We start from the raw sequence: 11,359 nt of genomic DNA, 5'->3' as shown, positions 1-11,359 counted from the left end.
AGGGGGAGGGAAAAAAACCCAAATATATCATCCGCTGCTTTTGGGAAGGGCTAGGCCGGCTGGGAACCAGCAGCCCCTCCTCTTCCTCCTCCCTCCTCCTCTTCCTCTCCCTCGCAGCCTCGCTCTCCTCTTCCAGCCAGCCGCCTTCCGCGGAGGGGGCGAGACGAGCACACAGCCCGCAGCCTGCCCCCTCCACCGGCGACAAGCGATGGGTGACATCCCCGGCCTCGTGAAAATCAGCGTCTCCCTCAAAATCCAGCCCCACGACGGGGCGGTGTATTTCAAGGTGGACGGGCAGCGCTTCGGCCAGAATCGCACCATCAAGCTGCTGACTGGGGCCAAGTACAAGATCGAGGTGGCCCTCCGGCCCGGCACCATCCAGGCCACGTAAGTGCAGCCTCTCTTCCCCCCTGCTTTATTTTTAGAGGTTTAATATTTTTTCCTGGCAGGCTGACAGCACGGGGTTTCCGTGATTTGTCCCTCACCCCCCTCCTTTTGCTTTGGTGGCCCTGTTTCTAGGTCCCTGGCCAGCTGTTCCCACTGCTTTTCCCGGCTGGCTTGGGAGACGCTTCCTTCCCTCTCCTTCCCCTGGAGCTCTTTCAAGCCCAGCTCCTCTCCTCCTTTCTTCCCTGAGGTTTGCCCTGGGGGCAGACAGAAAGGGTCCCCTGGCCCTGCACACCTTAGGGATGCACCATGCCCACGCCTGGCTGCAGCACGGCAAATCTGAGGCTGGGACCAGAGAGCACACAGATGGGGAGCCGGCTCTGGGGGGAGAAGGGATTCCACTAACCTCTCCCCAGCTACTCGAGATCAGATCCCTCCAGCCTTTCCCTTCTACACCTTCCCTGGGTGACTGCAGAACCTTGACATTTCTTCAGGAGCCCCAGTGAGTCAGCAGCACCTGCAGGTCTGCTAAAATCCCTGAAGCATCCCCCAGCACAGAGGCTGCCAGCCCACATGCTGGCTCTGAGTTGTCCCAGAAGGGGACCTGTGGGGCTGCTGAAAGACCGGATCCCATCTCTTTGCAGGACAATGGGCATCGGAGGCGTCAATGTCCCACTGGAAGAGAAATCGAGGGATGCACAGGTGGCCTCTTACACAGGGATCTACGACACAGAAGGGGTACCCCATACCAAAAGCGGGGAGAGACAGCCCATCCAGGTCAACATGCAGGTATGTGGTTCTCCAAGCCTGGCATGGGAAGGGATGGGAGGGGTTGACTCCCAGAGAGGGAGTTGTGGAGCTGAAATATTCCAGGGCAAAGTTTGATCACAGCCGCTGCACTCCTCTCTGCTCTCCGTCAGTGAGACAGCTGGTCAGAGCGTAACTGGAAAACACAAGCCCTGCTTCTTGAGGGAAAGCCAAGAGAGCAGCAAGGGCCAGGAAGTAGTAGAGGGATTTCTAGAGATTCGCACAGCCCTTTGGGGTGCTGCAGGAGAAAGAAACAGGAGCTGAACTTCTCACCTTTCCTGCAAGGTGTATTACAGACTTCAGGCAACTCCCTCCAAGGTCCCTAGCTAGGAATCCAGTCCCAAGCCCTTGGCATACAGGAACCCTCCTTCTGCTTGCCAGCACTGCCAAGTTTTTTGGAGCAGAGCATGCCCCAAGCACAAGGAGTGGCTACTCTCCCCTTCCACCTCTCATCTGCAGGATGCCTGAGGACCTGCCAGAGGCTGAAAGCATGTGTGAGAATGCCTCCCCCCTGCAAGGCTCTCTTCTCCCCTTTTTTCTCCATATGCTTACACAGTTTCTGCATCCGCAAACCTAAGTTCTTATTCAAGTGGCTCCGTGAGGAGCCCAAGCTTAACGAGAAGCTCCAAGGGCCAGACTTGGTATATGCCATGGCCTCAAAGTGAGATGACAAAAGCTCAAGCCCATAAGGCAGCAGAGCTGACAGAAGCCAGGAAGAGCAGCAGGCAGATTTCCACAGCACTCTTTGGGTGGCATGCTCAGGGTGCAGAGGGTGATTTGTTTTGTTCTAGCTTTGGTTTGGTTGTTTGGGGTTTCTTTTCCCCGCTCCTGATTTCAGTTGTGAGGGATTCCTGCTGTTTATTCTATGCGCCCTTGTACCAAAAAGGGGAAATGGGGCAGTAAGCCATCTTTATCTGAACCTCTCTTAAGGGTCTGTTCCAACTTATACAGGTTTAGGACCTTGCTAAGCCTACCAGATTTCATCTTTTTCTCACACTTGCTCACTGCACTCAAGATTTCATCTTGATCTTTATCTTCACTATTTTTTTCTGGAGTCATCATTTAGCATGACAGTCCTCTACTGAATAAGAATTGTAACATCTCCGTTTGGAGCTTCTAATAATTACAGCATGCGTAACTTAATTTTGGTGACACATATCACATTAAGAGTTACCACTTCATAATCTTAGGTTAATAAGACTACTCTGAATATTTGTTCACATTAATCACTTTTCTACACCGTCGCCTCCTTTCAACACCCAGGAAAACCAAATGTCCACTATGACTTCTCAACCAGCAGAACAGGGCTGCTGGATGCCACCACTGAGTACTGCAGTTATATTTCACAGTGTCCTTATATCAGGAGGTGAAAGGGCAGTGCTCCTCAAAACCCTAGCTGCTTTCACTAAGGCATCTCTATTTTGATAGCCACCTTTATCCTTAAGTGTAGCACTGATGTGAGCTCTGAAAATCTGGAAGTTTAGCTCTTCTTATGGAGAAAATCAAGTCACATAAATCATAAATGAAGCAATTCCAAGAAATGCAAAGAGGTTCTGATTTTCAGATACAAGCTCTGAGCTGGTTTGTTGCAGCATCAGAATGAGTAGCCACAATATTTGTCCAAACAGTAGCTTTCACAAATCAAATCCTGGGGTATTAACCATGAAGCTAATAGGATTTGCAAGTGTTAAGCAGGTCCTCAACCTCCTTTAGGATCTGATCTTGATAGATTGGTTGTTCAGTACAGACTTAAATGTCCACAACTGATACTTTTAATTATTAAATATAGGCAACTCAACAGGGATTTACATGTTTAACTCGTCATTTAGCTGCTTAGCTAGACAGAGCCATAACAGATTTAGGGAACCAGCCTCAGACACCCCAGCTTGAAAACGGCTTCTAATACTTACTTCCTGAATCTTCAAAACTGGGCTCATTGCAGACAGCTTTAAATTTTCCTATTTCCTTCAACTATGAGGAACTCATAGTTCCTCCACTTCCTTTTCTATAAGAGGCAGGATCCTGATGCATCCTAGGGAGGTAAAGACACTATTTAAGGCATAAAATCTGAACTCACATGAGAAATAGACCATGAGGTCAGTCCTGCAGTTAAAAAATGATCTGATACTGCCAATTTAATGCCTAAAAGCCAGAAAGTCCATAAGAATTTATTACCCATCTGCTTTAAAACTTTAAACAAATAATTCTTCATGTTCCTACTTCAACTGGCTGGTAGACATCTTACCTGTTACAGCCATAGTTTATACATGTAAAACAGCAATCCCATTTCTGAATTCCAGAATCTAAGGATGCATTTGTTCCCTGAGTGCTCAAATATGCACACTATCCAGAAACTGCTGAACATCCTAGCAAATGGTGTAAACTAAGTTAGAAACCTCTCTTTGGATGTCATTTTATTTTTGGTCAGACTAGATTAAGATTGAATAAAGAAGCCAGACCTCCATTCCCATAATAAATAGCCATCAAATCATCCTAGCATGCAAATTCAGTGATTAAATAACTATTCACACCTATAGCAGTGGATAACAGAGAATAGCAGACAGAGAAATAGGCTTCTAAGCCTGACCTATAAAAGAGCAGGGCCATCCCTCCTCCTTGGGCAAGCCCGTGTACAGGCCCAGTGGAGGAGCCAGGATTCAGCTGCAGGAGCCACAGGAATCCAGGGGAGCTCTAAGGATGCTGAATGCTTATTACGCCACAGAGCTGCTGCATCTGCTAAGTACTGGGCTGGGGGGGAAGGCACACGGTAGGAGAAAAGCTCTGCAATTAATTCTTTCCTTCTCCTGGAAATCCACAGTAGTCAGACTACTCAGAGCAGCTCAGCAAACTGGGTCATTGGAGGAAGATAGAATTTGTTTTCTTCCTTTACCTTGTTGAAATTCAGATCCAACACACATTAATGAAACTAAACGCTGCTCTCGTACCATATCACCTTCTACAAATACTATTAGAAATGCCTTTTCTTCCTCAGTTTCCAGACTGAGGGTGGCTGATGCTCCTCTTTGACAATTTTTCTGTGTGGATTGTGCACAGTAATACCCAATATGCTTAACCTTTACTATCTTGCATTATGAGTGTATCAGGACTATTATCAGAGATAATTAAGGATTTTTTTTCATTAATCAAGGTTTTAGTTGCTGGGAGAGATAAAATAGCCTGTACATCTGATTCTCTTCATCAAAGGAAAGAAAGGCAGAAATATTTCAGCTACTCCTTTAAGGTAACACTTGCAACTGGAGCCAAATAAAGACCTTCCACTAACAGCACACAGCAATTCCTGCTTTTGTCAAGGTTAAATTTAAGTTACCACAGTAGGCTGGGGGGAAGGTTTAAAGCAATGTCCATTACATAGTAGCAGCTTACAAACCACACCTTGAATTTTAAAAAGAAACAACAAAACAAACATGTCCTCCTGAGAAAACTGAATACACAAGGCTCTACTTGCAACTCGGGAAGAGTCACTGTGTAAAAGGTTTGCTAATGTGATTATAATAGGCAGATGATCAAAGGTCAGCTCCCAGGCACATGATGGGAATGGAAAATAGTCAAGTGAAGAAGCTGTCATTAAAGTGAGTGATGGAAATATTTAAAAGCAGAAAAATGCTGAAGAACAGAGTGTTGTTCAGTAGCGCTGAATCTACTACCTAGTATCTTCTAATAACATAGCAAAATCAACAAACCGTACTACCAGGACCAACAGCAATGTGTATAGGCCTCACACCCACACATTGGACACTCTGAAAGGTCTCAAGCCACAGGAACACAAATTTTACATCACCATCGTAAGTGAAGTCATGATATACCCTTGTTGAGCCTCATTCATATGTTTTTTCTAATATTGCAAGGGTAGCTAGCAACAGCTTCAAAAAGTGAGAGATTTTGCAGAACTTAGTATAGCCATAGTCTCATTCACTTCCCAGTTGCAAACACCATCAGAAAACTTGCAGTCAACATCTCACTGCTGAGATATTTCACTGTATTAGATACTTATCTGCTAACATGCACTGATTATCTCCTTCCTACCCTCTTACTCATAGCTAAGTTTGAAAAGCTGCACTATGACAGTACAACTAGCAATTACAGAAACACACAAAGGAAAACTTCTTTTATTTAAGTTTCATGTAAAATGCAGAACAGAACCCTAGGGAAGGCCTAAGTGGTCAAATAGCAGCATGTCTCAACCAAGACACTGCAAACACAAGGCTACAAAATACAAGGACATTAAACATTTCAGACTGAGCGAAAGAAGGAATCTTCCCAGTTGTAACTGCAGCCTCTAGGTATGGTATAAAGGCGAAGTGATGGTCTGTATCACTACACATCGCTGCTACATGATATGTATATACAAGCCACTTAGAGATCATCATGCCAACCACTGCTGTGTCATCTTAAGAAGGATTATAGCTTTGATTGTTGCTCTTAGTAACATTTATTCATATGGGAACTTGAACATTTTTACTCCCTTGCCTTTCCCAGATAGAAGCACAAGAGGACGGTACATGGCAAGTCTGATCCTTCATGTTTTATGTATGCCTAAGCATAAAAGACTTTATGACTGCTAAAGCAGGCTTTACAGATCTTTGATTTATTGACTTGAGGAACAATAACCCTTATGTTGCTGTTTTACGTTCTGCAGTTTCGTAAGAGTGTTGTTTCTCTCTATTAATGAGAAACCAACAAAATAATCAGCTCACTAACACTATTCCTTCTCCCACACAGTTTGACGACATCGGCGTGTTTGAAACAGTCTGGCAAGTCAAATTCTACAACTACCACAAACGGGATCACTGTCAATGGGGAAACAGTTTTGGTAGTATCGAGTATGAATGCAAACCAAATGAAACGCGCAGTCTTATGTGGATCAATAAAGAGACCTTCCACTGAAGAGATGTGAAACCAATACTGCTGGACAATCTCCCTAAAGAAAAATCTACCTTTTTAAACCAGCAAGAAGCCTTAACAAAGGCATACCGTAACATTGCTTTGTTCCATAAGGTTCCAACAACTACGTTGTATATGCAGGTGGTGCCACTAAAATCTTTGCCTATTACTGTATTTTAAGTTTACCATGGCATCTGCAACATTCTTTATCTGTCACCCTGAGAACACTGTAAAGTTCATGGTAAAGAATACTTGATAGCTGGGTAGAAAGTCATACCATCTTAATACTGTCATAAGTATTATGCCCACTAAAGAGTTCCACTAGGCGTAACAACTTTTGTGAAGTGTTTTGCATTATTGCTTAGAATTTGGATGCAACATCACATCGGTGATTTCTGTATTTGTATTTGAACCTAAATCGGCGTGCTTCCTCAAGCATTCTGTCATACACGTCATCCCAGTGGACAGCAAAAAGTACAAATTATGGATATTTGTAGGTTTAGCTAAATGGCAGCTACTGCACTGTTGATATTGTGCTTTCACACCAGGGGATTTGGAAACTTATTCTCCCTTTTGTTAAGTGCTGTAAGATATTCTGTGAGGTTTGCTAGTTTACCAAATCTCCCAAAATAGGATTCTTTGTTGTTAAGTTTACCAGTCCCTGAAATAGCTTTAGGAAACAGTATAAAATGCGCTAACCTGAATGAAGGAAAAGCAATAAATCAGTTGTGGTATCAAAGACATCTAACAACATGGCTAGCATCTATCTTAAGAACAGATAGTATTCTTGAAAGATATAGCACCCATACTTAATTTAAGTCTTAGATTAAGAGTTCTGATAGTAATCTCCATTTTTGTTTTAATGATACATTGCTCAAATCAGTGAAATCCTACAAATAAACTCTTTCAAGCCTGACCACTGTATTATACCAAACTAGACAGGATTTCTGACCAACAAACAATCAGCAGTGTGAAGACTGCAGATCCCAGTGCATGTTTATACATGCACTGCAGTCTTTCAAATAAAGATAAGCATGTAAGCATTTGCACGATTATGACTAAAGGTGCTACATAAACACTAGATCAGTGTTTAACACATACAGACAACAAGAAACAAACATATCTTTTCTTTCAGTAAATAAAGCAGGGAAACAACTACACTTTCCCATCCCCAACTTGGGCTGAAGTCAGCTGTCAGTTCTTGCATATCTGTTCCTCCCTTTGTGAATAATTTGTAAATTGTGTATGTAAATGGTAACCATGACTTTTGATCTTTGTAATAAAGGACTTAAACAATTTCTTCTCTCGTATGACCATCTAAACGAGTTGAAAATACTGTATCAAAAAAGGCAGTGGCTTTAGAAAGTCAGACAGCAAAGATTATGTAGTCAGTGCTTTCTGAGAATCCAAAGTATCTCATGTTCTTTACCCAAAGCTACCATTTCTTGGAAATATAGATCCAATGTGCTAGAATGCAGACAGTTAATGTGGTAACACTCAATAGAGCTTATTGATAAAATTCAACTGCAGTTTGTTGCACTAACGTAGCGAGGAAAGTAGAGATTTGGGAAAGTGAAATATTTTCTTCCGTTGAATTATTAATCAAAAAGCTTGACTTTTTGCAAGATTTCTACTGACAAAAGAGCCTGACAGTAGCACTGATGTAAAACACCACTGGAACAGCAAGTTCGCCAGCTGCATCTCTGCTCAGGGGCAATATTACACAGGTGAATTTCACTGTGATGTAATTCTAGCAATAATCTGTGTTAACTTCTTTATGAAAATGATAAAACTGAATTCAGTAAATTCAAATGAAATCTATATTTCAGACAGAAGTGTTATTGCCAGCACTTTAGCAGAAATTTCCAGGCAAGACTTCAATGATCCCAAACCTCCAGCTGTCAATCAATTCCATCTCTGCACTGCTAGAACATGATTTTCTTCTGCAACAATTGATATACTTTGTTTGTACATACAAACTGGAATCACATCAGCAACAAATACAAAGGATTCATAAAGTAGAGAAACTTCTGTTCTAGTAAAATTGTGTAAGACAGGCCTTTACTTTGAGTTCAGCTTTTATGGAATCTTTGGCCCACAATTGTCCTCAGCCTCCAGCATTTAAGAAATGTTACAATGAATAAACCTAGCCTATCCTGGCACAGGAGGACTGTGATTCTCAGCTAGCTGGAAGCACACCTTTCCCAAGGTAAATACTCATGTTCATATTAATGCCAAATAGGGCAGCAATTTTCTCATGTCATAGCAAGCCCTGGAGGACCCTCAGTTCAGAGGGGGGCTAAGAAAGAAGCCTACAGATGGATTGAGTTGCTTTTAAAAGGAAGGAGAGAACAGCCAGACCAGCTGTGTCTTGCAGGCTCCATATCCTGATACTGAACACTGCTGCCCAGCACCATAACACCCTTACACATATACTCCGTATACGTAAAGCAAAATAGTCCCATCAACTTCCCCTTGCTCAGCAAGTGCTTTGCTAACACAGGAAACACTTGCTCATAGTAAAGAGACCCAAGACTTAAGCAGTTCTCTGAAAGTAATGTTTCTGAATTTCTTTCATTTCTTTACCATTTCCAGTAAATATTCATACAGCTTGAGTTACTAGAAAACTTGCTGTGACAGTTTGATGCATTATTCGATCAGCAGTATTTAATCTCCAGACAAGCTTGGTCTTTGCACACCTTTTTCTAATTAATATTTCCACTTTTGTTCAGAACAGGACACAATACACTAAGCTGAAACATATTTATTTTTATCCATTACAACATCATAAGATGCTGACAATGTGTCAATCCAGCTGAAATCACAAAGCACACATATCTGAATGTTTTATACAGGAGAGACTTCAAGATTTTTCTCATGAAGTACCCAGCTTTCATTTTCATAAAGATTGAAATAAATATACCAAATCTTTCAGAGTCACTTTTTCATCTATATTTAGGTAGCAGTTACCACTTTGATACTGCTGAGCAAAAGGATCCAAGAGCAGGTTATTAGTCATGATTATTACAGTTGCAATCCTGCATAGGGCTTCCATTAGATAGAGTTTGCACAAGGCTTTCTGTTTAGCACAGCTACCTCAGGCTTTAGTGGTACCTGTGGTACCTACCTCCTACCATCTGTACCTGAAAAAGGAGTAATACTGCTAAAGTTTCCATGCCCTACTAACACAAGTTAGGGAGGTTTCACTGGCTTCAGCTGAGGCTCTGCTGATTGTTTTGCAGATGCAGAGTAATCCTTAGTGATTCCAGACTAGAAGACTATCAGAAATCCTTGTTTATTACATTCTTCCTATAAAAGATGTAAACAGAACTTCTGTACTATGAGGCTGTAAGTTTTGTAATACAAGGCTTGCAAGTGCCAGCAGAGGTTGGTTTCCATTTGGTTAAGAGCATCTGCCTCACTTGCTATGTAAAATTTTGAAACACGTGCCATGTTGAACAGATCTTTCTTCTAGAGTCTCTGTGTAAAGCTTTGATTAAATAAGGATGTGGCACATTGCAAATGCCAATCTCTTTTTGAGATTGAAACAAGTGCTTGGCTTTCAGAATTCGAAGCATTGAGCATTGCCTTCATAGCTGTGTCAACACTGAAGCACAAAGTAGTAGTATAATGAGTCTTAAAACAGTCATGTTTTCCCTCAGCTCTACAAAGCTCACAAGAAATGACTGGAAAGTCCCCTTACTGCAGCTAATCCAGATCTTTGGCTAGGAGAGACAGGCATTCCTGCCCACGGACCTTCCCTGCTGCATGCTTGGCAGCTTTTGCCAGCATTCCTTGGACTGCTTCCTTTTCTGCTCTCCCCAAGACCAGGATTTAAGGTTTTAAATCCCCATGAGCCCTGGCTTTCAGCCTTAGGAAGACAAGGCTGCATCTACCCAGTAAGAGCCAAACAAGTCCTCTCTGCATCATTTTCTCTGTCCATACCTCAAAGTTGTTGATTATTTCTCTTATTAGTTGATATAGCTTAGTTCTGTGCACTCAGGAAAGATAATCCCATGACTGACCGTATACATTACATAATACCTTCTCTGCCTCTTCCTGCAGAAGAAATTCACAAGGATTCCAACTGTATCCAAACTTTAAATAAGAAGAAAATGACTAGCTACCAAAAAAATAAGTGAAGTTGGACTACAGAAAGCACTGCTGATGGTCAGTGGTAGAAGTCCTGCAGCATCTGCCACTACAGTGCTGGAGAAGTCCAACGACTATATAGATCGTTTTCATGGTGCTCTAACACTTACTCAGTTTCTCTGTATTAGAAGATATGCACAAGTGAAGAATCATAAGCTTTTGCAAGTTCTCCCACTGCAGTCATTGGTGTTTGTAACCTTTTGACCTGCAGTGAGTTGCACCACTCAGGTATGAGCGCATAGATACAAACAGATCACCATCAGAGACAAGATTTAAAAGCAATGACAGCTTTTCCATCAATATTGATGCCAAAAATCTTAAACTAAAAAATACTTCATAACAGCACATCTGTATTGATCAAGTGTAAGGCTTTGATACTGTTTTTCCTTATTTGGACAAATTTGAGTCTCAATGCTGCCATATGTAAGTGGTTTGCATGCTATCTGTAACACCTTTGTTTCCCTCCCGCAGAGAACAGACACTCCTACTCCCTTTATCCCAAATAGCAAGGAGCAGCCTGGTAACCTCTGCGGTAACTTCTGCAGTTTTTCAACAATCCTGAGAGAAGCAATAATAAACTATCAGTTGATGATGATGAAGGCAGCACAGGCGAGAACCATACGACTGTACTGGAGGTGAGCTGGACCTTCTGCCCATTCTCAGCATGGTAACTGCAAGGTTAGGTGCCACCCTGCTCTTATAGGAGTGACTGCGATAATGTCTGCAGTAATACAGGGACCAAATGTTCTCAGAAGCTTGAGCTGAATCATTATGAGTTTAATGTGAACCCCAGAAGGTTTTGTCTGCAGAGCAGTGGCAGTAGCATGCAACAATACCACAACATATACTATTTTCTGGCTATGTAGCAGTCTTCCACTCAGTCTAAGTTGCTATGCCAACAGATTCACCCAAGGTACTTCCTCAGTCCAGACTTATTGTAGAGAACAAGCCCTGGCCAATTCTATGTACAGAATACATAGTCTAAAGTCGGTGGGTTTTTTTTTCTTTTTTTTTTTTAAATTAATGATGATTTTTACTTCTGGCTTCAGAGACATCTCTGCCTAAGTACTACACTGCAGCCAAGCTGAGCAAATGCATGAAATACCACTGTGTG

General features: G+C 42.3%; 1 protein-coding gene across 1 annotated transcript; it reads left to right on the top strand.

The window, feature by feature from the left end:
* Positions 1–208: 208 nt before the first annotated feature.
* Positions 209–6,096, top strand: CNRIP1 (cannabinoid receptor interacting protein 1; the record flags this gene model as incomplete). Its single annotated transcript, XM_081997525.1, has 3 exons — positions 209–387; positions 1,029–1,173; positions 5,932–6,096. The coding sequence occupies 3 exons, from the start codon at positions 209–211 to the stop codon at positions 6,094–6,096; spliced, it is 489 nt and encodes a 162-aa protein (XP_081853651.1).
* Between the last annotated feature and the right edge of the window lie 5,263 nt (positions 6,097–11,359).

This window comes from Phaethon aethereus, assembly GCF_964289735.1.
Source record: "Phaethon aethereus genome assembly, chromosome: 3".
NCBI lineage: Eukaryota > Metazoa > Chordata > Aves > Phaethontiformes > Phaethontidae > Phaethon > Phaethon aethereus.
Note: the sequence above shows the minus strand (reverse complement) of the source record. Positions and strands in the feature narration are given on the sequence as shown.